Source organism: Sceloporus undulatus, chromosome 2 (genome assembly GCF_019175285.1).
Source record: "Sceloporus undulatus isolate JIND9_A2432 ecotype Alabama chromosome 2, SceUnd_v1.1, whole genome shotgun sequence".
In the NCBI taxonomy this organism is placed as follows: Eukaryota; Metazoa; Chordata; class Lepidosauria; order Squamata; family Phrynosomatidae; genus Sceloporus; species Sceloporus undulatus.
The window spans coordinates 228595495-228623434 of NC_056523.1; the positions used below are offsets into that span (position 1 = coordinate 228595495).

General features: G+C 44.9%; 2 protein-coding genes and 1 long non-coding RNA gene across 5 annotated transcripts in view; 1 reads left to right on the forward strand and 2 right to left on the reverse strand.

Annotated features, from left to right (window-relative positions):
• Positions 1-4348, reverse strand: part of ILVBL (ilvB acetolactate synthase like) — a 30040-nt gene extending 25692 nt beyond the window's left edge. The window contains exon 1 of one of the 3 annotated variants that reach the window (XM_042449868.1): positions 4242-4348. The gene's annotated coding sequence lies outside the window, so the exon portion shown is untranslated. Of the gene's footprint in view, position 1; positions 415-4241 lie in introns of those variants that run through there. The other 2 variants (XM_042449871.1, XM_042449870.1) reach the window with 2 other exon arrangements.
• On the forward strand, positions 83-13110 carry LOC121921587. The gene is made up of 3 exons (XR_006101984.1): positions 83-177; positions 11470-11550; positions 12771-13110. It is a non-coding gene; the product is annotated as an uncharacterized LOC121921587 (long non-coding RNA).
• Positions 13111-14110: 1000 nt separating this feature from the next.
• On the reverse strand, positions 14111-27637 carry S1PR5 (sphingosine-1-phosphate receptor 5). The gene is made up of 2 exons (XM_042449872.1): positions 27428-27637; positions 14111-17376 (listed from the first exon to the last, which is right to left on the reverse strand). Exon 2 carries the CDS (start codon positions 17147-17149, stop codon positions 15989-15991), a length of 1161 nt encoding a protein of 386 aa, XP_042305806.1. The 5' UTR covers positions 17150-17376; positions 27428-27637; the 3' UTR covers positions 14111-15988.
• Between the last annotated feature and the right edge of the window lie 303 nt (positions 27638-27940).

Below are 27940 nucleotides of genomic sequence, written 5' to 3' on the forward strand. Positions count from 1 at the left end.
CAACACTCCAATTACGATGATGGCTTACTGAATACAAAGTCCACCAAAGCCCTTTCGTAAGGAGCAGGAGGACAGATAGGTTCCCAGAGTGAAAACTGAAGCAGACTCCTGTCCCTTTAATAGCTGTGCAGAAGAGGGGAATTGCAGCAGGTGTTGCTTAACATGCAGAAATATGGGGTGTGTATGTGTGCTTATTTTTTTTTTAAACTGCTTCATGAATAAGCAATCTAATTTAAATGAACAGTGAAATTGATATGAATATATTACAGTCAGCGCTCCAATTTGTGGCTTTGACTTTTGAAGATCTGATTATTCGTGGATTTGATTAATATGTTCTCTTTAGGTTCGCCTGAGAATTTGTGGGGGAAGTTGGCCATAGAGTTGCACTGGAGGATCTTCCAAGAAAAAAACACTTCGCCAGGCATTTCTAGGTCCTCCAGCGTGATCTAGCTCAATTTTTGGCAGATATTGACCATAGAGTTGTCCTGGAGGACCTAGGAATTCCTAGAGGTGGTTTCTCAAGTTTAAAAAACAGTGTTTTTTTTATTTACGTTTTTTCCACTTTCATGAGGGTGCTGTGCCCCAACCCCAGTGAATGTGAAAGTATATTGTAGTTGCTTACAATCTATCATTAAATCCTGATTTTCTGTTTCAAAGCAAGGAACATGGGGAGCAATACCTGAGAGCAAGAACTAATTATTCTTAACTTTGGCCTGTTACAGACTGCCAAAATAAAGCTGCTTCGGGTCTCTTTGGAGGTATGCTATTTAAATGATGCATGGGTCCTAAGAGTCCGGAGGTTGTGCAAAAGCCACACTCCATTCCTAAACACTGGAGTGCAGCTTTGGTGCAGCTTCTGGATTCTTAGGGAGCATGCATCATTTAAACAGCATACCTCCAAAGAGACCTGAAGCAGCTTTATTTTGGCAGTCTGTAACAGGCCTTTATTAAGCATGAAATATGCTTAAGTAGTCCATGTAACATAAGTATAAACATGTATAGCAAATAATAAAATTACATGGACATTTTGCACAACCCCCCAAATTTTGTTCTCTCTAGAAAATTCTGAGCTAAACTTTAGGAATATAGTCTTGAATCCCTTTACCAGAGAGCAAGCTTGTGTTAAATTAGCAGGAACTAATTATGAATTAATATGCTCATGACATTAATGCCCATGTTCAGGTCAGCAATCTTGTATAATATTAATTTACAATGCTTATCCTGTCTCACCCCATGAAACCTCATGTACATTTTTCACATGTATAGAGAACTGAATAAGAATTCTGCAACCCCAAAGAAATTTTTGTTCAAGTTCCCAAACTTCTAATTACTCCCACCTACAACTCTTCTACTCATTGGCCTTTTACAGGCCGGTCTGGCGGCGCCTCCGCTTGCTCCGCGAGGGAGCCACAGCTTACATACCACATGGATCCTTGGCGGAGCAAAAAGTAGCCCCAAAATGGTGCTTCTTGTTGCGGCGCGCTAATGACGCCGCAAGGCACCAATGGCGCACTCGCGACATGCGGACGCTAGGCATCCACATCAAGATGGCGGCACCTGTGTAGAATGGGCGTTGCCATTTTGTACGCGCTCTGCCCTTTCTAACCCTAGTACGCGCAGAGAGTGTACTTTCCATCCATGCGGAACAGGGCATTGTTTCCATTCCCTTCATCAGAATGTAACAACATTCATAACACTGTGTTTTGCTGTACAGCCAACACAGCTACCCTCAGATATATCCCCCTTTGTCACTTTACCTGATCCCCTTTCCTTTGGATACCTAACCTTTATTCCTTAATATTTAACTGAAGTCTTGTGGTTGTTCTGTGCCTTCAAGTCATTTCCGATCCATGGCTTTGTCTGAGAGAATGTGACTTGTGAAAGGCCCACTTGGGAGAAGGAAGCTTTTGCCATCAAGTGGGTACTACAGATCTAGGGCCAGTTCCTGGAGGGTGCCTCCACCCCTTTGAGGTTTGGATGGACCAATGCAATCTGGAAGCCTTACAAGCCCCGTGGCAACCCTAGAACGTGACGAGGGCGTCAATAAGGGCCTGTATGTACCGGACCATAGTGAAATAGAAGCAATTTGATATGGTGAAATAGCGCTATGATTAATTAGAGAGAAAAGAGACAGGACGGAGGCAAGAAATGGAAGGAAAATATGCTTAGGACAAATTAGAAAGGGGGGCTGTAATCCAAATGAAATAAAAAGCGGGGACAGATGGACAGTGGCAGGGGAGAGTTATAGCTTTGGGCCCTGTTGGTTTCCTAGAAGAGGCTTAGGCTGCATCCACACTGGGGGAATAACCCGGTTTGATACCACTTTCACTGCCATGGCTGTGGGGTTCTGGGAAGTGTAGAGAGATGGAGTCCTTGGGTATAGAAGAGTCTTAGGAAGCATCCACACTGGGGGAATAACCCAGTTTGATACCAGAACTTTGATACACTTTTCAGAATTCCATAGCATTCAGCCATGGCAGTGAAAGTGGTGCCAAACCAGGTTATTTTTCTGGTGCAGATGCAGGTTAAGTCTTCATGGAGCTTGTTGTTGTTGTGCGCCTTCAAGTTGTTTCTGACTTATGGCGAGCCTTTCCTGGGGTTTTGTTGGCAAGGTTAGTGCAGAGGGGGTTTGTCATTGCCTGAGGCTGAGAGAGTGTGACTTGCCCAAAGTCACTCAATGGGTTTCCATGGCTGATCTGGGAATCGGAAAAGTGTCCTCCATTTGAAATTTTTGTCCTACATTTGTCCCGGTTTATTTATTTATTTATTGGCTTCGGGCCCCCCCTGAGTTGTCTGAAGGACAGCAACCCGGCCCCCGGGTCAAAAAGGTTGCCTACCCCTGACCTAGACACTATACTGTACTTCTAATGATGCAGTGTAGAATCTCATTGGCCTTTTCAGCTGCAACAACACACTGTTGGCTCATGTTCAACTTGTGATCTACTAGGACTCCTAGATCCCTTTCACATGGAGTCTTCTTCAGCCAGACGTTCCTCATCCTATATCTAAGGATTTCATTTTTTCTGCTTAAGTGCAGTACCTTACATTTCTCCCTTTTGAAATTTCTTCCTGCCAAGAAGAAATTCTGTGATTAAGTCAAACTGACTTGGAGACACACAACAGCAACTACGAATTACCACGATCGTAAACCTCGCATACATACTCAAATTCCTTAATGAGCTGCACTAATCTTGCAGAGCAGTCCCCAAGCCACACTTGCTCACCCTCAAGAGGACAGCCATGGCAACAGAGCCACTAAATGCCAGTGTTAGTGCCTGTGCAGTGTTTGAGTGTTGGACTGTGCCTCTGGAGACCAGGGTTTGATTCCCAGCTCAGCCATGGAGCCTACCGGGTGACCTTGGGCGAGAAAGTCACACTCTCTCAACCTCGAGGGAAGGCGATCGCAAATCTCCTCCGGACAAATCTTGCCATGAAAATCCTATGATAAGCTGGAAACAACTCGAAGGCACGCAGTAGCAACAATAACACTCCTGTTGCTGCTGCTAAATCCACCAGGTCTTGCATCCAGCCTTGTCTGTAGCTGAACAGGTGCAATACTTCCTTCCTCTCGGGAATATGTCTGGGGGATGCTGGGAGCTGTAGTCCAAAACCTGCAGGGAAAGAAATTAGGATCTTGACAGTAAGGGCTGTTTGACAGTGGAACAAACTCTCTCAATGGAGTGTAGTGGAGTCTCCTTCCTTGGAGGTCTTTAAGCAGAGGCTGGATGGGGATGCTTTGATTGTGACTTCCTGCATGGCAGGGACTTGGACTGGATGGCCCTTGGCGTCTCTTCCGACTCCATGAGTCTATGATTCCGACAGCTGAAAAACCACCGTCTTTCCCCAAACTATCCCATTTTAATGGTCAGCCCTGAATCATCCAGCCCTTGAGAAGCAGCCTGGCCTAGTGGTTTGACCCTTGGACTAGGGCTCTGGAGATCTGGGTTCGAATCCCAACTCAACCGTGTTTTAGAAAAGCAAAAGCAACCCTGGGTGACAAGTCTCACTCTCTCAGCCTCTGAGCAACAAAGGCACACCAAAGAGGCTGAGACAGTGTGACTTGCTCAACCCCACTCTGTGGATCGTGTCAGGATTAGAACCCAGAGCCGCAGTCCGACGCTCAGCCCAGGGCAGGCTCACATACAACAAAAGAGGAGTGGTGAGGCAGTCTCTCCTCTCCCTCCACTCCCCGCGGCCGCCATTTTGAGAGGGCTTCCAAAAGAGCTCCCTTCCGCTTTTACCTCCTCGGAATGCCGCCTCAAGCCTTGCTCCTCCTCCTCCTTGCGCCCGAGGAAGGCGAGGCCACGCCTTCCCCGCCCAGGAAACTCTAGCGCTCGCGAAACTCTCGCGAGAAGGAGGGCCGGCATCTCCCGGTTGCCAGGGCAACTTCTTTTCCCTTTTCACTTCCGGGATGCATCGGGCGGCCGCGGCAGAAGGAGCAAATTTGGTGGCGAAGCTGCGTGGATGTTTGGCCCGCCCCCCGACTCGTAGTCGATCATATTCAGAGATAGTAACAGAGTAGAGTCAGGCCTGGATAGGTATCTTGCGAGTTCACTTTCTCAGGGATTCCCAAACATAGGTCCTTCAAGCAAATTTTGGACTTCAACTCCCAGAAGCCTCAGCCAGCTGGGTCAACCGTCAGGAATTCTGGGAGATGAAGTCCAAAACTTCTGGAGGACAAAAATTTGGGAATCCTTAGGGGAAGTTTTGTTTGGAATTGAGGCCTAATTTAGAGGTGCATCTTGTTGTCATCGTCGCAGCTGTGTGCTTCAGGTCATCTCCAGCTAGTTTCTTCAGAGGGGATTTGCCATAGGCATCCTCTGAGGCTGAGAGAGTGTGACCTGCCCAAGGTTACCCAGTGGGTTTCCATGGCCGAGACGGAATTCAAACCCTGGTCTCTCAGTATCCTAGTCCAACACTCAGTCAAACCACTACATCACAATGGCCCTCAGGTTGCATCTTCTACACTGAAGAATGAAGGCGATTTGATACCACTTCAATTATCATGGTCAATTCTATGGACTCCTGGGATTTGTAATTTGATGTCACACCAGCACTCTTCGGCATAAACGGTTAAATACCTTGCAAAGCCACAACTCCCAGGATTCCATAGTTGACCATGGCAATTGAAGTGGTGTCAAACTGATATCCTGCCTATCATACCATCTGTACTGAAACAACATGCAGGCATGAGACTAACATCTCCGATTGTTTTTTTCTCCTGTCTGGTTTATAACCTCTTGCCTGATGAAGAAGCCCATGGAGCTTCGAAAGCTTGCAGCAAGTATATTGTGCATTTTGGTTGGCCAATAAAGGTATCACCGATGGATTTTTGTTTGCATTTGTTAAATGGCAAACACAGCTAACCCTGCATGTTTACTTAAAATGGTGTCAAACTGCATTATTCTATAGTGTGGATGCACCCTCAGAAATTATGATGATGATGATTATTTTCTTACACGCCACTCCATGGATTATGGTAGGGAACAACAACAGTTAACAGATAACATCAGTTAAAACACACATCAGTTTAAAAAAGGACAAATGAGATTATTTACACATATTAAAACAACCCAAGATACTGTTTTTAAAAACCTCAGTTAATGCACATGCATCATTGACTCAAACTTCTGCTGAACTGATCAAGACCTGTTTCCGCATAAAAATGCCAGGAAGTAAAAAGTCTTGAGTTGGAAAGAACATGAATGCCCTCGGTTGCTACCTCTAAAATCTTCTTTCCTTTTTCAGGGAAGTGAGGTAGCAGAGGGTTGTAGATACAGAGGGAGCAAAATCAGGGCATGGATCCTCCAGACAAGGATTCTGCCTCCCCAAATCTGACATCTGACATCATCCGGCCTCAGAGGGTGAGAAAGGCCAGCCAGAAGTAGAGCCCTCCCTCCATTCCATCTGCCATGGTCCAGACCTCGGAAGAGAAGAACCACTGGGCTGATTCCCCTTCCCCACTGCCATTCCCTTCTCCTTTTGTGTCATGTCTTTTTTAAGATTGTAAACCTGAGGGTAGGGAAATGTCTAATTAACTATCTGTAAGCCACTCAGAGAGCCTTTCTGGCTGAAGAGCAGGGTATAAATACTCCAAATAAATAAACAAACACCAACAAACAAGCTTCATCTATATACCGCTTCATACCGCCTAAGCGGTTTACAACCGTAAGGTAATTTGCCCTCAACAATCTGGGTACTCATTTTAGCAACCCCGGAAGAATGCAACCCTGAGTCAAGCTTGAGTCCTTTTGCTGGTCTTGAACTTGCAATCTTGTGGTTTTAAGTGAGTGCTGCAGTATAGGCATTTAACCACTGCACCACAAGGGCACCTCCTCAAATCAAATTTTTCTTCAGTCACCGTGTATCTAGCGTTTCAGTAACTTAAATGTCTTTTCTAAGGAGTCTTTCTCCTTAGACTGCCAAAGTACGACAGCCTCAGTTTGATCATCTTGACTTCCAGGGAGATTTCAGGATCCATTTGTTTGTGTTTTTGGCTGTCCATAAGTAAACAGAACCATTTTGAAGGCGGCTGCTCTTCACCTTGCCTGTTGTAGCCAGTCACACACAGCTACACTGTTGTATGCTTTCAAGTCATTTCTTATTTAGGACAACAAACCCATCACTGACTTTTCTTGGCAAGACTTGTTAAGAGAGGGTTTGCTTTTGCCTTTCTCCAAGACTGTGACTTACAAAGATTAACTCATGGGATTCCATAGTCAGGTGGGGATTTAAACCCTAGTCTCCAAAGTCATAGACCAGTGCTCAAACCACTACACATGCTGGTTCTTACAGCTACACTAGGGTAAGCAAAAATAGAATTGCGCTCTTTGCAGCTTTATATTACATTTGTTTACAGTAAGCATATCTTATCAGGGAACTTGGGGGCCATTCAGATGTTGCTGTTTTTTAGCCCAAAAATACAAATAATCTCATGCATTACGAGTTTGTTATTCACACTATGGAACCACATCAATGCACATCTCTGCATGTTATCACTCACACTTGCCAGCACTTGAATAAGGATGAAATCAACGATACAAATGCATTTGGAAGACGTTGAAGGCATGAAGTGTTTTATCTATTTGGGTCCATTTGCATTGGGTATTCACACTACCAACAATGTAGATCTTTTTTAAAAACTTGGGGAAAAACATGATATCGATTATCCTAGATTGAGTGGATTTTTGGCAGCCCCTCCCTTAATTGGGTGAATTCGGGATGCGTGTGAACAATGGAGATTCAACCTGGATTCATCCTGGATTATTTTCACAGTGCGAATAACCCTCCTTCACCATTTTCCCAATGCTTTTGCTGATTAAAAAAAACCTTTCAGCTACATAGAGGATGAAGAAGAAAATAGGAGCTGGGCAGGCAGAAAGCAACTTTGCCGCTCTGTTGTTGCTCTTCTCAAAAAACAAAACCTGGGAGTTAGAAATCCTTGTGCATCTGCTACAAACCACCCAGAGATCTACCATGTGATGCAGATTTGGAAAGAAATCAATTCAGACCAAGTGGGAATTCGAATCTGCCTTGGTTCCCACTGGCAACAGCTTTCCCGGTCATATCTCCATGCTCCGTCCTCAGTCCTCCATCCTCCCGGCCTCTCCTCCGCCCCCGGTATGGCCAGGAGGAAGGAAGGAGACATGGTGAGGAAGCCACGGCTGTCGCTTCCTGCACAGATTCTTGAAACCGGCACAAACATAGTGGGGACCACTGTGTTTGCTGAACTGGTTTCAGGAATCGGTCCAGGAATTGAATCAAGAGATAAGTGGGAATGAGGCCATTGTTTGCACAGGCCATAATAGTAGGACCCTGAGAACGAATGCTAACCACAACCAGTAGAAGGGATTTACTTTCTTTGCTTGCTTATGAGAACTCTGAGAAAAACCAGCTGGAGCCTGTTGCAAAAAGATATACATTGAGAATTAAAGAATGTTGAGCCCAGGAATTTGTTATGAGAACTTGGGTGGAAATGAACCCAGTCCTTCAGTGCAACAGTCCTCTTTGGGTGGCCCCAAGTTTACTTTGTTTTAGCAATATGATTTAGAATGGAGGAAGGGTCATTTTGTTGCTGCTCTTCTCAAAAAACCCAAAACCTGGGAGTTAGAAATCCTTGCGCATCTGCTACAAACCACCCAGAGATCTATCATGCGATACAAATCTGCTTTCTGAGCATGGGCTCACAACCTCTTAAGGGCTTCCCACATTAGACCAACTAGTCTTCTTCATACTCCCATCCCCTGATCTGACTCCTCCACTCCCCTTTTCCTCATTTTCAAAGTGGCACGATGATGAAAGCAGCCCCTTTCTTACTATGTTGTGTACTCCTGTTCCCCGACATGTCCTACTTTTCAGCCTTAGAGGAATTACAAAACGTCCTCTATTTTGAGCTATAAAACCTGTCCTTGTGTCAACCAAACTCTAACTGAACAGAGTTATTATTGCCTTGGCTACTGCAAAGAGCGGTACAGATGACTGTTGCTGACCATGTGGTGATTTTGTTTGTTTTTCCTAATACAGGTGTGGAAAGGAAAGGAGGATCTGGGTTGCTGAAACATACATGGGAGTGGCAAGTGTGCTATTTGGGTTGAGGAAGAAGCAGGAGGAACGAGAGAACAAATAGGGAAACAAACAAAAGTAATAATTTAAATGTAGATTCAGTCAAGGATTTGTTACTAGCAAAGTACAATTTTAAGCATTTGTTTTGCTCAAGGTTCTATAATTTTATTGCACCCAAAGCATGCTCAACAATGGCTCCTTTTCATCCTGGAGAGAAGTGACCAGTGGGTTCCTCAGGGTTCTGTCCTGGGCCCAGTGCTATTCAATATCTTTATCAATCACTTGGATGACAGAATTGGGGGCATACTTATCAAATTTTGCGATGATACCAAATTAGGAGTAGATAATACCCCAGAGGTCAGGATCAAAATTCAAAATGACTTGAACAGATTAGAAAGCTGAGCCAAAGCTAACAAAATGAAATTCAACACGGAGAAATGTAAGCAGGGCCGGCTCACCCATATAGGCAACATAGGCAGTTGCCTGGGGCGCAAAAGGTTTAGGGGTGGCAGTTGCACTCCTCCTGGCTTTGCAAACAGGAGCAGTGCCAGGGGAGCGCAAAGGGCACTTGCCTGAGGCTGCGTGCATGCGCCCAGCCCCAAGCAAGCGCCAGCCAGGGTGCCACTTGGCTTGCGCTCCTCCTGGCTTTGCTGCTCTTTGCTGTTTGCAAAGAGCAGCAAAGCCTGGATCAGCGCCAGGGGAGCGCGAAGGGCGCTTGCCTGGGGCTAAAGTGATGCAGATAGTTTTGTGCAATATTTATTTAGACTTACAGCAATGACACAGGAGTTTATCACAAGGGAGGAATTTCTCTTAATTTCGAATGAAAAGAAGTGGGGCCAGAGCGCATTCACGTGAATTCGATAGTTCAGCAAATTTATGTGAATTCGAATTGCGTTCGAACTCACTTCCCATTTCCCGAAAATAGCTTGCCATTGCCCAAAATTAAGTGTGATCATCTGTCACGCAATAACGTGAAACCCCATGATAGCATTCGGGCTGCCTTCCCATTGCCTGAAATTGCGTGTGGTAGTCTATCACGCAATAACGTTAAACCCCATGATTGCATTCCGATTGCCATTGGATTATACTTCCAATTTCCCTTGTCTGGTAATGTCCAATGTCTTTAAAAAAAAAACAGTTTAAAACATTTTAAAAGTTTAAGGCCTAACGTAGTAGCAGGCTTTCTGGCTGCCTTCAGAAGCTCAGCAAGGACAGAGCTAGCCCAAATTTCCATGAGAATAGTGGAAAGGGGGATCCACAGTAAGATGTGCTGCTCCAGGAAAAGTCCTTTCTCATATATTTGTCAACCTGGATGCTGGGATATGCAACAAGTCCTGCTCTGAAGGTTTCAGATTCTGGGCAGACTCTTATGGAAAGAAATAATCCTAAAATATCCTAGTCTCACCAACGCCCAACAAAATTGCCAAAATTTATAAAACAGGACGAGGAACATGCTGGAAATGTGGTAACGCGCCGGGAACATGGATGCATATTTGGTGGAAATGCCCAAAGTTAAAACTTTATTGGGAAAAAATAGATAGAGAAATCGAGCTGATGTTAAAGGTAAATTTTGAAATGAGACCGGAAATATACTTGCTAAACATGCTGGAAAATATTCCTACACAGATCAGAAAAAGACAAGAAATAATTTTGTTGTACTTAATAACCGCCACCAGAATCACAATCGCACAATTCTGGAAGAAGTACATTCTGCCTCTTCCCATGAAACTGATGTCTTCAGAAGTAGCCAATCAAAATGTTTCAATTCAGAGAGAGACTCACTCCATTTTGACAGATAACTTGTGGTTTCTTCATAAAATGACATAAATTCATTTCTAATTGTTACAGACCTTGTTTCAGATAGATCACGTAACAGTCTTTACCTTTGTCGACATGAAAGCTTGACTATGCCTTTCGTTCAAAGTTTTAATTACACCCTCTAGAATCAATCTGACTTCATTAACTGAAATGTCTTTCCTCTCAATTTTGCTCATAGCCATTTGAAAGAGACTCATTTGTGAATGTACAAACCAAAAATAGGCCTCCCCAGCTTCATCAGAGAAAAAAGATTTCAAATGAACTGGGCATTTATTGAGGGACAAAAAATAGGACTTCATTGGTTCAAACATCAGCAAGAACCTCTCAATTGCTGGAAAGAGACTTAACCACCTAGTTTTTACATGACTCAAGAGATCATGGTATGTTGTATTCACAAAATCACAATATTCCATAAGTGATGCAACCCTAACAGTGTATATTGAAAAATAATTATACACCTTCTCTATAGTAGAGTGAAGGTCAATTGAAAGATTGTAAACTTCAGCTTGTATGGAGTTGTGCAAAATATGGGCAGGACGCCCAACTCCAACAGTTGTTCTGCCCAGCTTAAATTGCAATTTGGTAAACATATTGTTTGTCCCTTTCCTTGACAAACCTCCAAAATTGGTATTTGTATTGTCTCCCCCAAATGAGCTAATTTTTCCATCAATTCCTTTACGTACAACAACACTGTGAAGGTATTCTGAAACAGTGTCAGAATTTTCATTCTGCAATTCCACCAGTTCTAAAAGCTTTGATTGAACACCCTCTTCTTTGTCAAAGTACTGTACTGAACAATCACTGGGAATATTTTATGGTATTTATGGTTGCTAGCATCTGTACTAACACCAATATAACCAGATTTGTCAAGGCTTTTCTTTAAATCAGACTGAATACAAGGTGAAATTACATTGTTCACCACCGCCTCAGTTTTGGTCTTTGCATTTGAAAATGTTTTAGCGATTTCAGAGTCTCCAAACATTTCCGACATCAACATGCTTGTACATGTTGTTGAATTATACGATTGGTGATGCTTTACAGTGTGAAAGGCAAATGTTACCTCTGCTAAAGCAACCTTTTTTGCTTCAGATTTGCTTGTGCAAAAAATGATGTTAGCTGCTTGGAGGATGAAGCACATCTAGCAGCATTCATATGCTTCATGGTTACAAGGTGAGAGGTCCACCCACTCCTGCCTTGCTCTGCCACCTTGGCCCTCCGCTGCTGCCGTCTCGGTCCTCCACCGCCTCAGTCCTCCTCCGCCACTGTCCACCGCTGCCATCTGCTTCGGTCCTCGTCCGCCGCTGTCGTCCGCCTCAGTCCTCCTCCGCCACTGTCCGCCGCTGCCATCTGCCTCGGTCCTCCTCTGCCACTGTCCGCCGCTGTCGTCCGCCTCGGTCCTTCTCCGCCTGCCCTCTCTTGCTGGAGCCGCTCTCTTTTGCCCCGGCCCACGCGAGTGACGAAAGAGGAGAAGCTCCTCCTCTTCAGGCTGGCTGGCCAATGGAGGAGACTGGAGCTGGAACAGCCTGCCCCCTGCTAGCAGTCACAGGCTCCTGCAGCAGGAGGCGGGCTGACCAGCTATTGGCCAGCCAGCCTGAAGAGGAGGAACTCCTGCTCAGCCCTGCACGCAGCAGGAACAAACTTCTGGGGTAAATCTTAACGCACAAGCATAGGATTAGAAGTAGGATCATCACTCACTTCTGAAGTCTGCCTCCTCTCTCTCTCTCAATGCCCAAATGTCATGCTGGGTTTGATGTCTGCAGTGGGCACAATTTGGCCAAGGACAAGTGGGCTCTCTCCTCCGTCCATGCCAAGGTCTTCTCAGGTTGTCCATCTTACCACCCAAACCCCTTCTGGGGTTGGTGACTGTGGTGTGGTTCCCTTTGGTTAAGGACAGGGAATATTTCCTCCTCCACCGCACCGATACCTTTCAGGATATCCATTTCACTGTGCAGACCCCTTGCTGGGGTTTGAGATTGCAGAGGAGTGCATCTAGTCCAGGACTAAGGGATCTCCCTCCTCCGGCCGCCCCTGGGCTCTCTGGCCTTTCAGATGGCTGGGCTGTCTTCTTGTTCTTTAATGCTGGAGTTGGGCCTAGTTGGTTTACAACACAGCAGCTTCTGAACTGTCTCTCCCTGCCTTGCTTTGTTTCAGCCGTTAGAAAGTCAAAAGGATAGAGCAAGACTAAAGAAAGCATTGCTGTTTTTGTAGGTAGTTGTCAAGGCAGGAGAGAACAGACCATGAATATAAGAAGAATAGCAGAAATATTAAAGTCCTTAAGACAAAGAAGGAGGAGAAAAGGAAAAACACAGCCTACTCGGAGCGAGGCAGGAAAAAGACTGAGGGATGGTGGGGGCATCGACTCATTCAAGTCTGTTTTTCCTGCCTTTCAGAGCAAGAGATGGAATCAACCCATGATATAGGATTATTCGTTCCACCTCCATCGCTGGAAAAAGGAAGTTTGCACACCATATTACTAGATTCTATTATGGAGATCACGAGTATGAATTTATAGGACCTAAGCAAAAGAGGATCTTGGAGATGTCTCATCTACAGGGTTGCTGTGAGTCTGAGTCAACTCAAGGGTGGTGAACAACCACATAATAATTTTAATTATATGTTATAATTATATGTAATAAGTATAATTATTTATTTGCATGCAATTTACTCATTACTTATTCATATAGTTATAATTAGATTTAATATTTCTGTAAATAAACCATATGGAATGAATTTATATTTCAATTAGTTTTTTCAGTTGGTAATGCCCTACATTTTTCCTTGAATGTCCTACATTTTGCAGTATCTTGTCCTCCTTTACAGTTGTGACATCTGGTCACCCTGGCTGTGTGGAAAAGCAGCACAGTTCTTACCGAGGGAGAGAGCAATCTGTCCCACTGTGGGAAAACTGCTGCCTTTTCTTGTGCTGTGTGTGCACAATTCGCATAGAAGTCTATGTTCACATATGGCCTGCAGATAGCAGCAGCCAGCATGCTGGAAGTTGTGCACCAGAAACAGGGACACCATTGCACCCTGCCATTTGGCCCAATGCCTTCTCGATTGCTTACATTCAGGTCCCAGTGGAAGAGTTCCCCTGCCCCTGATTTAGACAAATCTGCCTTCATCACTGAGGGACAGTGTGGTGTAGTGGTTTGAGTGCTGGTCTCCAGGATAGTGTTGGTTTAGGGTTGGTTTAGTCAGTTTTTGAAAGTTATGTATTTTTAAAAAATATTTTTAAGTTGTGGATGGCTGAACCCAAGAATGGCTGAATCCGTGGATATGGAGGGCTGACTGTACAAGGAGGATTTACTTCCATGCAGCACAACAATTTGCTCATTACTCACTTACTCTTCCTAAAGGCATGCATTCTTTAAGAGACTTCCTCAGAAGGCAGTGAACTCTATGTCAGAAGGTTTTAAACAAAGGTTAGAAGGACACCTCTCAGGGATGCTTTAGCTGTCAATTCCTGCACTGTTGAATGCTGGACTTTGATGGTCAATGTGTCCCTTCCAACTCTGTGGCTCTACCCTACATTGCATGGGCTGGTGAAAGTAAATGTTCCCACTCAGTTCTCTTTGGTAGTCACCTATCTAGTAAGCCAACAACAGGACAAGCCCCTTCCATACAGAATTCTAAAAAACAACCTGACAACTTTTTTTAAAATAATGATTTGTGTGTGTGTGTGTCTTTAACTGAAATAGTTTTGACCCAAACAAGCAAATTCAATGGCATCTTCATATTTATTTATTATTTATAAACGACATTTCTGCCCATGGGGGCTTCCAAAGCAAGGTACAGTATAAAATAACAATATAAAAACAAAAGCAATGACACAGTCTTTAAAAAACAGTTAAAACATTTTAAAAGTATAAGGCCTAACATAATAGCAGGCTTTCTGGCTGCCTTCAGAAGCTCAGCAAGGACAGAGCTAGCCCAAATTTCCATGAGAATAGTGGAAAGGGGGATCCACACTAAGATGTGCTGCTCCAGGAAAAGTCCTTTCTCATATATTTGTCAACCTGGATGCTGGGATATGCAACAAGTCCTGCTCTGAAGGTTTCAGATTCTGGGCAGACTCATATGAAAAGAAATAATCCTTAAAATATCCTAGCTAATTACAAATTCGAAACCCGAACTTTAAACTGAGCTTAGGAGCAAGGCAGCAGAGCAGATGAGGTCTAGTGCTGTATGGTCTAGTGATGTCTTTAGAGCATGCACAAGACACTTCCAACCCCTAAAAGGGCAGCCCCATGGAAAACACAGTTTACTACTCTAATAGAGAGGTAATTAAGGTATGGACTGCTATGGCCAAATCAACCTTTCCAAGGAAGAAATATGGCTGAAGGGCTGAGTCAATGCACTCCAAGCCACAACAACAGCATGTCCCTCTGGCAATAGACCGGAGTCCAGGAGATCACCAAACTATAAATCTGGTCCTTCAGAGTGAGAGTGTAACCCCATGCAGACCAGGTTGTACCCCCAATCCATGGTTATTCAGGATAGAATCCAGAATCACAGACTTGGAAGCGACCACAAGGGCCATCTAGTCCAACCGGTGTGCCTGAAGGTGGTCTGTATTTGCCGCTGTGATTCTGGGGAGATGGAAGAGCAGAAACCAGGATGAAAGTGAAGTTTGGGGTAAGCTGCTGAAGGTCATTGAGCCCATCTTGAGTTCATTTCACTCCAGGATACTGTCTAGTCAAATATTGCTAGCAAAGACCTTTGCTTTGCAGCCTCCTCATTTTGCATACTCGGTCTTTCCTAAGGCTGGAAAGAGGGTGGGCTTCAGAATTAAAGAACCTAGGGAGATAGGCCCTGAGATAGTTCTACGCATCCAGGCTCTTTTACGCATCCAGGTCCTAGGCCCAGATAGTTCTACGCATCCAGGCTCTTTTAGTCTACATATATATGCTTCTGGATCAGGCCTAATGCTCTGCCTGATCAACAGCAAGCTTCTCTATGGCTACCTTCTGAGCATCTGTCGTGCCCCCAGGTGTCTTGTCTATGGGGGTCATTCAGGCATCAGGTTTTTTTTTAGCGTGACGATGCAAATAATCTCACTCACGCTTTCTGGGTTGGTTATTCACACTATGGAACTGCATCTCTGCGAGTTCTGTTGCTCACACATCTGAGCACTTGAATAAAGATGAAGTCAATGATGTGAATGTATTTGAAACACATTCGGTTTATCCTGAGTCTATTCATTGGTTATTCACATTGCTGACAATGCAAAGCTTTAAAAAAATAGGAGGGGGGGCAGAAACCCAATATCGATTGTCTTGGGTTAAGTGGAGTTTTGGCATGTTCCCCCTCTGCCCCAAAAACCTTAATCAGATACATTCGAAACGTATCTGAATATCAAAGATTCAACCCAGATTATTTTTACCTTCTGAATAAGCCCTATCCCACAGTTTGCCAGTTTGCTTGCCTGCCTCCCCACCAGCCCTTCCTTAGCTCTCTCCTTCATGATCTAATCTTCAGGATCAGGACCAGCCATTTCCCATAGTCATCTACTCCCAATTCAAGTGAGGCTGGTACTTCCAGCATCCTGATTTTCTGGCTGCCCACAGCTCAGTGCTGCTGATGCCCAAGGCAGGGCAGACAAAGGATTTCAGTGGGTGGCTTTCAGTACTAGTGCTTTGATGGCTGCAGGGGTGCCATTCCCAACAGAGAAGCTGGTGTTCATCCCCTCCTGTTGATGGGATGAGCGCTCCGATTTGCTTGTGCTACCTTCCAGTATAGGGAAACCAAAGCGTTTGGCTTGTCGCTCCTCTGTGCCTGGTGTGACCACCAGAAGGCAGCAGAGCAATTTGAAAATGGCTCGTCTCATGTCCTTACTGGTCAGAGTATAAATGATGGGATTAAGAAGGGAGTTAATCATAGCCAAGCCCAGGAAATAGTCTGCCTTGTACAGCAAGCTGCATGTCTGGGCCTGGCATGCAACATCCAGCAACAAGAGGAGAAAGAGAGGTAGCCAGCAGGCAATGAAAGTGCCCACCACAATGGTCACCGTCTTCAGGAGGGCCATGTACTTTTGGGACTTCTTTAGCATGCCCTTCCGGAGGCTGCCAAGGCGCTGCCCATTGAACTTGACCATACGGTAGATGCGGGCATAAAGCACCACAATAGAAACCAGAATTACCAGGAAAATGGTGATGCAGAAGAGGATGTAATGCTTAGAATAAAGGGGCAGCACCGTCGAGCACTCAGGAAGGTTTTTGATGCAGTTCCACCCCAGGATGGGGAGCACCCCAAGCAAGAGGGAGGCCAGCCAGCTGGCCCCCACCAGTAGGAACATCCGTCCTTTCTTGTCCCCCTGGTAAAGTCTCATGCGGACCATGGTGATGTGCCGTTCAATGGCGATGGCGATGAGGCTGAGAACAGACGCTGCCAGTGTGACAAAGACACCACCTTCCCTCATAAACCACTGGATGGGAGTCAGTTTAAGGGTGTTGGGCCCAGACATGATGATATTGGCTGTGTAGGCCACTCCAGCCAGCAGGTCCGAGAGAGTAAGATTCCCAATCAGGTAGTACATGGGCGAGTGGAACTTTTTGTTCCTCCAGATGGCCAGCAGAACCACTAAGTTTTCAATCACAATGAAGGCACACACTACTAGGAAGACAATGGCATCTGTCTTGAGGCTGCCTTTGTATTTGCTGGCATGGAGCTTCCCGGTGTAGTTGTAGTGCAGTGAAATTATGTTGTTATTGTAATACTCCCGATAGAACTGGGCCAGGTGTGGTGGAGACGCCATGCTGATAGATCCCATCCCATTGGGGCCTCTCGCTCTTTCCTTTCAGTCTATGCAGGGGTACCAAGTCCTTCTCATCATGCTGTGCATCTCTTGTGCACAGCCTTCATCCAGGGGAAGGGAATAATGCTTGTCCAATGAGATTATTTTGTGAACAGCTGCCTTGCTACCTCCAGTTCAGATTCGGGAGAAAACACCACAGTGCTAGAAGGCTCTTTGTCCTGATCCATCAGCCCAGAGAGAACCTAAAAATGCAACAAGAAATCTATGTAAGTTGATTGAGCTTGCAAAATCATATCCAGATGAAACCTAGTGTTCTCAAATGGTTCCGTCAGAACAGAACTAGGGCAGCTGGACTTCCTTTGATCAAGGGCTGATTATGGATCCATCTTCTAACCCATGACTGATGGCAGCTCTCCTGGACTGGGCTGGGATTAAACCTGAGACCTTTATATACAAAAAGCATGAACTTGCCATCAGAGCTTTCAAAAGTTATTTTGAAATTTCCCACAATCCCCTAAAATGGTAGTCCAAAGCAAAAACTCTTCTGAGCTTTCTCTGAAGTTTATTCCTAAGGAAGAACAAGCAAGAAGAAAAATGTGGCCAAGTAATGGCATTCCACTGTTCTCTTTGCAAAGTAGTTACTGTATTAGTCTGTTCCACTGAAGGAACGGAGTCCTATGGCACTTTTAAGACACTTTTAAGGCACTTTTAAAAGCTTCTGTGGACTGCATTCTCCTTCCTCATATATGCAGAGTGTAAGCAAGTATATTAGGAGCTCAAAGATTATACTCCAAACATCTTAGGAAGTGGACTATGATCTACAAAACCTTATGTGTAATAAATCTTTCAGTCTCAGAGAGGCCCCAGAACTTTTGGTTGTTTTCCTTTGTTAAAAGTTTTGCACTCACGCCCCAGTGAAGCACTTTCCCAAAAAGATGCTTGCCCCTCACAGTTAGCAAACAGAATATATTTCAGACCCTGCATCAGTAGAATGTGTGTGGGATTTCCCTCGTTTATCTGGCAGCATCTTTCTTCCAGCAAAGAAAGAACATAACAATGACCTCACTGGATCAGAGCAAAAGAACATGTAGGCTATGAAATGAAATCTTTAGATCAAATGAGAGCTAAGGGATATAAGTGTGAATGGTTTCTTTACCATCAAATGGAATCAAGATTTAGAATGGATAAAAAGACAATGGATATTGCTAAAAGTATGACAAAATTGGAGGAAATTATGTTAAAGGAGAAATTTGTCATACTATCGAGATTATATAAAAAGCTATTGGAATATCAATTAGAAGAAGAGATAATAAAAGAAAATATGATAAAGTGGGCAAAGGATTGTGGAGAAACCATTGGAGCTAGCCCAGTGGGAAACATCATGGCCATGAATCCCACTAGATGGCCTTGGGCAAGTCACACTTTCTCAGCCACAGAGGATGGCCATGGCAAACCTCTCTCTTTGCCAAGATAGGTTTAAGGTCGGACACGAAGGCACACAAGGACAACAAAATGTTTAGTCAAGGGTTTGTTGCTAGCAGAGTCCATTTTTAAGCTTTCGTCTTGCTTAGAGTTCTAAAAGTCTCTTGCAAGCCAACAAGGCATTTTAAAGAAGGTAAATTCACCACAAATATAACAGCTGAGCACATAACATACAGTATTATGTAATGTAGCTGTAAATAAACCATATTAAATGCATGCATATTTCCATTGGTGTTTTAAATTTTTGTTTGGTAATGCCCTACATTTTCCTTAAATGTCCTATATTTTGCAGTGCCTTTGTGTTTAGGACATCGACTCACTCAGCCAGGCAGATAACAAAACACCTATCCTAAGACCACCATCGCCATCCCTGGCAAGTCTCAGCAAGTTCCTGAGAACTTTCCATACAGAATATTCCTACTCGATGTTTCTTTCACAGCACTGGTTCCAAAGCCACATCAAAGCACCACACCTCCACATTATCTCAGGGATTCTTGTATGCATGCACGCAAACTTGTCAACAAACATTCCCCAATTTCACTTCCCTTTGCGGAAACTTCATTGGCTTAAATACTTCCACAACCGTTGTTGTTATAATGAGCAACAGAAGTTGACATCATCTTCAGGCAAGCTTGCTTCTCCCTCCCAAACAGACATCTGGCAGAAAAGCTGACGAAAGACAGGCTAAAATTCCGCCAACCTCCCCTACTACAGTTGTTGCGGTGGTATGTTTTCAAGTCACTTCTGACTTGTCATATTGTTGTTGGGTGCCTTCAAGCCATTTCTAACTTCTAAGGCAAATCTACCATGGGGTTTTCTTTGGAAAGAGTTGTTCAGACGAGGTTTACCACTGCCTTCCCGAGGCTGAGAGAGTGTGACTTGCTACGGGTAGATAGATATATAGCTAGAACTTGGCTGGCTGCCTGTTCACTTTCCCTTTCATTTCCTTGCTTCCAGCAGCAAGGCACTTTGCAGGAGGCTTTTTTTCTTTGCGAATGCTACAGTGTGAATGTCACAAACGCTTCTCTTTCCAATTTAGCAAATTGATACAGAATGCTTAGCTACTGTCTGCAAGGAATTCAGGGGTAGCTGAGGGGAAGCAAAGGATGCATGGCATCCTTTCCTGGCCTTCCGAGGTGAGGATTATTATTATTATTATTATTATTATTATTATTATTATTATTATTATTATTATTACATGTGTATGAGGCACTCTGGGGTGGCAAGGAAGGGGGACACTGGATGCAGAGATGGCATTAGATTGCATTTTGGGGTTGCAAACGGGGCCAAGGGAAGGTCCATAACCTGCAGTGACCCAAATGAGAGCCATTAGGTCTGAAGGGCGGGATATAAATACCGAAATAAATAAATAAATAAATAAATAAATAAATAAATAAAATACCCACAACACACACACACACACATATATACAGTTTTTTTAAAAAATTGACAAAATATGTGCATACTGGCGCCTGGTTGTTGTTTTTTAAAAGGAGGGGGGAAGCACACTTCCGATTGCCCAATGGGTGCAACAAACATCACCTATGACAAAAGCGGAACTGAATTTGATTGACAGCAAAGGTGCCTTTATTTTAAGCCGATTTCTCCGCAGGAGCTTAGAGGGCATTCAGGGTTAAAATACCCTGAGTGTGGTAGTGGGCACTTGCCTCTGGAGGGATTGGGGGGGGGGGACCGACCCCTTCCAAGTTCATCCACCGCAAAAAGGTCAGTATGAATGGGGCCAGTGAGTGAGATGTTTTTCTGAAGCCCAGGCGGGAGCATCTAGGGTGGTATAGGCTCCATTTGCAGAGGTTTGCTAGGGAAACGGCAGAGCCCAGACTGTGGAGACCTGCCCTTGATTTTGCAGAACATGCCCTATAAGGATGGGTGGAAAGGAAGTAAGTAGAAGGCCTACCTAAAGCCCAAAGAAAAATAACTTAGGCTGTTACCGACAGCCACAAATAAGCTGCTTCGAGTCACAGTGGAGGTATGGTGTTTCAATGATGCATGCGTCCTAAGAGGGGGGGGGGGGGGGGGGGGGGGGGGGGGGGGGGGGGTGTCCAGAAGTCGCCCACCAAGCTCCATGCCTAAGGACTGGAGCATGGCTTTGGTGTGGCTTCTGGGGACTCTTGGACGCATGCCTCATTGAAACACCTACCTCCCACTGTGACTCGAAGCAGCTTATATTTGCTGTCTGTAACAGGCCTCATCTGTTCCGGGCCAATCCCAGGATTATAGAGGATGGAATTATCAAACTATTAAAGGGTGTAGTATGAAAGAGTGAACCAACATGGCGTAATGGTTTGAATGTTTGACTCTGCAGACCAGGGTTCAATTCCCAGCTCAGCCATGAAACCCACTGGATGACTTTGGGCAGGTCACACTCTCTCAGTCTCAGGGGATGGCAATGGCAAACCTCCTCTGAATAAATCTTGCCAAGAAAGTTCCCCTAGGGACACCGTACATCAGAAATGACTTGAAGGCACACAACAACAACAAAGTGTGAAAGAGCCCCCAGAGAATATACATTGGGTGTGTACAGGGTCATGGGCTCTTGACAGGGAGACGAGACATCCTCCTTTTTCAAGACATGCCCTACAATTCAATATTCTGTCCAGGAGGGATTTCAAAATGTCCTCCATTTTGAACATGACTAAGAAACATGGATTTACATTTATATTAATGTTTACAGCTTTTATTTTGGAATGTCATATATTTTCCTTCAGTGTCCTACATTTTGTGGTGCCTTGCCCTCCTTTGCAGCTATGACATCTGTTCACCCTAGCTTTTGGTAAACAAGGCTGAGAATGATCTTTTGTTTAGGAGAACCACCAAGACAGGATGGACTAGTGGTCTCACTTGCTGTGTATGTATGCCACAATATCCTAAAGTGGAAATAAGAGAAATAAAGATTCGCTTCCCTTTGTTGTTATTGTTGTTGAGTGCCTTCAAGTCATTCCTGACTTATGATGGCCTTAAGGCAGTTTCCTGGCAAGCTTTGTTTAGAAGGGGTTTGACATTGCCATTTTCTGCTGCTGAGAGTATGTGATGTGCCCAAGATCACCCAGCGGGTTTCATGACCAAGTGGGAATTGAATGCCAGTCTCCAGATTCATAGTCCAAAGCTCGAAGCAATACACCACTCTGGCTCTCTCATGCTTCTCTTACATGCACATAAATTACAATAACACTCAAAATCCACCATTATCAGCCATCCAAAATGCACAAAATACATGATGCATGTTTTCAAAGCTCAACTGGATTCTTCACCAGGCAAAGATGTCAAAGAGGAGAAAGAGGGAAAAAACAACAACAATGATGTTGGAATCATATCCAGGCATGAAGATAAGTTCACCAGTCCTAGATGGGGTCGCACTTCCCCTGAAGGACTGTGTCCGCAGCTTGGTGGTGCTCCTGGATTCGTTGCTTCATCTGTCCTCTCAGATTGACGTGACAGCCAGGAGCGCCTGCTATCAGCTTCAGCTGATATGCCAGTTGCATCCCTACCTGGAGCAGAGGGACCTAGAAATGGTTGTACAGTGGTGCCTCGGGCTCCATTTAAACAGCGCCGGCGTTTTTTCGTAACCCGAAAAAACGTTCGTAACCCGAAACAATAAATCCCTATGGGATTTTTTCGTATCCCGAAAAATTCGTAAGCTGGGTAATTCGTATCCCGAGGTACCACTGTACATGCTCTATTAACCTCTCATCTTGACTTCTGCAATGCGCTTTACATGGGGCAACCCCTGTGCCACGTCCGGAAGCTTCAATTGATACAAAACATGGCAGCCAGACTGGTCGCCGGAAAATCCAGATTCGACCGAATTACACCCATTTTAAAGTCACTTCATTGGCTGCCTACTAGCTTCCGGGCACAGTACAAGGTGTTGGTTACTACTTATAAAGCCCTACATGGCCTGGGTCCAGTCTACTTGAAGGAACGCCTCCTCCCATATAGTCCTCCCGTACACTCCGATCCTCTGGGAAAAACCTCTTACAATTAAGAAAGACCAGATTGGTGGTGACCTCCCGGAGATCTTTCTCAGCTGCCGCCCCCAAAATTTGGAATGACCTGCCGGAAGAAATTCGCCAATTATCCTCGCTGGAGGCTTTCAAAAAGGCGACTAAAACCCTTCTCTTCCGGCAGGCCTACCCAGACTGAAAATTGCCCAGAACCAATTGAACCTTTTCCACCACCTCTTTCATCGCGGATTGTGCAATAATTGTGATGTGCTGTTATATATTTTAACTGTGTCCTACTATGTAATTTTAAATTTCACTGGGAGGGTTAGGCAGGGTTTTTGTGGGTTTTAATATTTGATCTTTATGTACTATATAATGTTGTTACCCGCCTCGATCCCCAAAATGGAAGAGGCGGGATATAAATAAATATTTCATTCATTCATTCATATGCCTACATTTTATCAAGATGTTGTTATTGTTCTTCTCAGTTAAGATGGTACAGAGGGATATTCCTATAAGTGGAGGAATAATGGCCATGCTGGAAGCAAAGAACAAACTTCAGGAACTAAACTTTAAAGTCCATTAGAAACACCCATAACAACCATTAGCCAACTGAGTGATATTACACAATCTTGTACAATTACAACCATTTCATCACTCAAATTTCACAGGGCTGTGTGTGGAAATGAGGGATCCAGATCCTGGCAGAGAAGCAAGCAGGTCATTAGACTTCACCGTTGGCACCTATCTCTCTTGTAACACTTTCACGAACAAACAAAACAAAAGTACCACCTAGCAAAAATGAAATGAAATGCTCTTAAAGACATGGGAGTGCCACTACATCTGATAGTCTTAATGAGGAATCAGTACTCAGGACAAGAGGCTACGGTTAGAACAGAATATGGAGAAACTGAATGGTTCCCAATTGGCAAAGGAGTCAGGCAAGGATTCATCCTTTCACCTTACCTGTTCAACTTGTATGCAGAAAATATCATATGAAGAGAAGGTTTAGACTCAAAAGAAGAAGTGAAGACAGGAGAAAGGAATATGAACAACCCAAGATATGCAGATGACACCAAACCAGCAGAAAACATCACATATCACTAAAGAAACAATCACTAGAGAAAGTTAAAGAAGAAAGCACAAAGCAGGCCTAATGTTAAACATAAAGAAAACAAAAAGAACGACCATGGTGGATTTACACAAATTCAACTGAGATAGTGAGAAAATCAAAGATTTCCCGTACCTTGGATAAAACACTGATCAGAACAGAGACTGCAGTCGTGAAATCAGACGACTAGGAATGGGAAGGGCAGCAATGAAAGAACTAGGTAAGATTCTAAAGTGTAAAGATATACAGTTGAACACTAAAGTTAGAATCGTCCAAGCCACTGTATTCATCATCATCATGTACAGATGTGAAAGCTGGACAGTTAAGAAAGAAGATAGGAAGATGTGGTGCTGGAAAAGAGTGCTGAAGGTACTGTGGATGGCCAAAAAGACAAACAAATGGGTCCTTGAACAGATCAAGACTGAAATCTGCATGGAAGCCAAGATAATCAAACTGACACTATCATACTTTGGCCACATCATAAGAAGGGATGAATCTTTGGAAAAGACCATGATGCTGGGGAAAATAGAGGGCAGGAGAAAGAGAGGAAGGCAACATACCAGATAAAAAAATCCAGGGGTAGCTGTGTTGGCCATTTAACAAATACAAACAAAATTCCATTAGTGATACCTTTATTGGCCAACCAAAATGCACAATATACTTGTTGCAAGCTTTCAAAGCTCCATGGGCTTCTTCATCAGGCAAGATGTTACAACCAAACAGGAGGGGGGGAAAACAAAAACAAGTAGAGATGTTAGTCAATCAAAGAGGCCACAAGTATGAACCTACAGGACCTGAGCAAAGAGGAAGAGGACAGAGGACCTTAGAGACGTCTCATTCACAGGGGTCGCCATGAGTTGAGATCCATTTGAAAGCAGCTAACACCAACAAAGCAAATGAATGTACCATGCCATGAAAAGAAGACAGAAGACAGACACTGCACCAGAGAATTGTCTCCTGGGCAAGATGACTCAACTTGTGGGCAGATCCCTTGGCAGATCTTTTTATCCAAGAACATACAGCTGAGCGCTCCATTGTATATCTTGAAAGAGCTTGAAAGGACCTGGGCAAGTAGAGGCAGAGCAAATGGAAACCTTTGGTAAGGCTCCACTTTGCAAGCTGCAAGGCTGCCATGAGTCAAATGCCCCAGGGCAGTTTGAAAAGTATAGTCTCCCTGTTAACTGCCCTTCCTACTGCCCTCTATGCAAGAAGTGCCCAGGCAGTGGTGCTGAATAAAAGCAGGGGAATGGTTTTCACTTTCTAGGGAGCTCCCCACAACTGGAACAGAGAAAACCCCAGGGAGATTTGGCAGTGAAATCTGCTCCCTTCGAGGTGGTGGAGTCTCCTTCTTTGGAGGTTGTTAAAGAAAAGCTGGGTGGACATCTGTCCGCTCCAGAGGGCTTTGATTGTGTCTTCCTGCATGGCAGATGGGGGTTGGATTGGATGACCCTTGGGGTCTCTTTGGATGCTATGTTTCTGTTGTTGTTGTTGTTGTTGTTGTTGTTGTTGTGTGCCTTCAAGTCATTTCTGACTTATGGCCACCCTAAGGTGAACCTACCCTTCTTTCTTCAGAGGGGGTTTGCATTGCCATCTTCTGAGGCTGAGAGAGTGTGACTTGCCTTAGATCACCCAGTGGGTTTCATGGCTAAGCAGGAATCAGACCCTGGTCTCCCAGTGTCCTAGTCCAACACTCAAACCAGAGAGGGTGAAGGGCCATTTCTGTGCCACATCGCCTCGGGTGTCTGAAGCTGTTGTAGTTGTTGTCATGTACCTTCAAGTCTTTCCTGACTTACATCATGGGTTTTTCTTGGCAAGATTTGTTCAGGAGGGATTTGCCATGGCCTTCCCCGAGGTTGAGAGTGTGCCACTAGCTCAAGGTCACCCAGTGGGTTTCATGGCCAAACCGGGAATCGAAACCTGGTCTCCAGAGTTGTAGTCCATCAAACTACTCCCTTCTTCTAAAAAGCAGCTCTTCAGCTTGGGTTACATGCTTCTGCAGATACCTCCAGGAAGAGAAAGATTCCCCACCTTGCAACTTGGAACATTTTGCCAGAAAACCTGGGTGGGTGCTGCTACCTTTCTCTCTCGCCACTAAATCCTTCCTCAGTTCCCGACAGCAACCACATTACAAACTGCCATTGGATATTCCGCCTTTCCCCAACCACCCCCTTTGCAGAAACTGTGGCCTGTTACAGACTGCCAGAATAAAGCTGCTTTGGGTCTCTTTGGAGGTATGCTGTTTAAATGATGCATGGGTCCTAAGAATCCGGAAGCTGCACCAAAGCTGCACTCCAGTGCTTAGGAATGGAGTGAGGCTTTGGCGCGACCTCCGGACTCTTAGGACCCATGCATCATTTAAATAGCATACCTCCAAAGAGGCCCAAAGCAGCTTTATTTTGGCAGTCTGTAACAGGCCTGTGTAAACTCATTTAGGCAGAGACCTTCTGGGGAAGGGGGTGGGTGGGTTATGGCCTAAAGCAGTGAAAAGCCGCATCCGCACTGCAGAAATAATCCAGGTTGACACCAGGTTTGCCTGCCATGGCTCAATGCGATGGAAGTCTGGGATTTGTAGTTTTGTGAGACAGTGGGCCTTCTCTATCACAAAACTGTAGTGCCTCAACAAAGGACACTTTCCAAGATTCCACAGCATTGAGCGATGACAGTGAAAATGGTGTTAAAGTGGATTATTTCTGCAGTGTGGATGCAGCTGTACTCAAATTAGTGGTCTCCGGTCCCCACGTAACTGAATACTTGTCCCTAGTAGCATGTTTCCAGGGAAGAAAGAAACAATGGTACCCAGTGGGCAAAGATAGGGCAGCAATCCCTGGCACATAGAGGGGAAAAAATTAGTGGTCCTCCACATCAAGTAGCCGGAAAACCATCAATGCAGATCCTGTGGATCACTGAGAAAATGGAGGTAAGATATATGTTTGCTTTTGTTGAAGGAATCTGGGCCCCACCAGCCCCATCTTGTCCCCTTCCTTAATGGCTTTCCTCCTAAGGGTCAAACCCCTTTTTCTTTGGGAAGTGCAGATGGAATCTCCCTGATCTGAAAGCTTGGGGCCAGAAGTGGATTTTGGGTTTTATATAAGTGAATTTCAGGCTGAGACTTGGAGAGAACCAGTGTTCCATAGTGGTTTGAGCATTGGATTGCAACTGGGTTCGTTTCCTGCTTGGGTACGAAAACCCATAGGGTCACACTCTCTCAGTGGCAAAAGCCTCTCTGAAGAAACTTTCAAAGAAAACCCCAGGATAGGTCAACTGCCTTAGGGTTGCCGTAAATCAGAAGCGACTTGAAGGCACTCCACCAAGCAGTTTCATCACCGGATCTTGGCTCCGGAGACTAGGTTTCAGATCCATGAAAGTCAGTGACCTTGGGAGAGTCACACTCTCTCAGCCTCAGAGGAGAGCCATGGCCAAAAAAAACAAAGCAAAAACAAGCCTCTGAAGCAAGCTGTCAAGAATGAGGGTGGCCAGAAGTTGGAAAGGGCTTGGAAAGCACCCAAGAACAAGAACAAACCCATATCTGCCCATCCCAAAGCAGTGATAGAAGGGTTAAAGAGAGGGAGATGGAGAGGTTTGTCTGGCTCTGTCCTGGGGGGTAATGATCCTCTCCAGAAATGGAAGGGGACCCCAGGGGAGGATCTCTGCAAAGGATGCTTCTTTTCTGCAGGGGCAGAGGGGCCAGGGAGTCTTCCCTGGTGCAGCCCCAGAGGGTCCAGGGCTCTAGGGTCCTACCTGCCCAGCAGTAGTCTCCATTGCCCCCTCCGAGGCCAGGGGCTCCGCCGCATCCTCCCAGGAAGCCTGCCTTCCAAGGATGGGAGGCCAACAAGAGGAGGCAAGGCAAGGCAGGCAGGGCTGGCCCGCCTCGAAGAGGAGGAGGAGGAGGAGAGGAGGAGGACGCTTTCTTTCTTCTTCATCTTTCTTCCTTCTCCTCCTTCTTTCTTCTTTCTCTTCTTTCTTTCTTTCCTCCTCCTTTCTTTCTCTTCCTTCTTCTTCTTTCTTCCTCCTCCTCCTTTCTTCTTCTTCTTCTTCTTTCTTCTTCCTCCTCCTCCTTTCTTCTTTTTTTTCCTCCCTTCCTTCCTCCCTTCCCTTTTTCTTCTTCTTCCTCCTCATCCTTCCTTCTTCTGCTTTCTTTTGCTTCTTCCTCCTCCTCCTTTCTGTCTCTTCCTTCTTTGTCTTTTTTCCCTCCTCGTCTTTCTTTTGCCTTTCTTCTTCTCTCCTCCTCTTCTTCCTTTCTTCTTTCTGTCT

Bases quoted from the DNA above. Each gene is read 5' to 3' on its own strand.
- S1PR5 (XM_042449872.1), bottom strand. From the start codon at position 17,149: ATGGGATCTATCAGCATGGCGTCTCCACCACACCTGGCCCAGTTCTAT.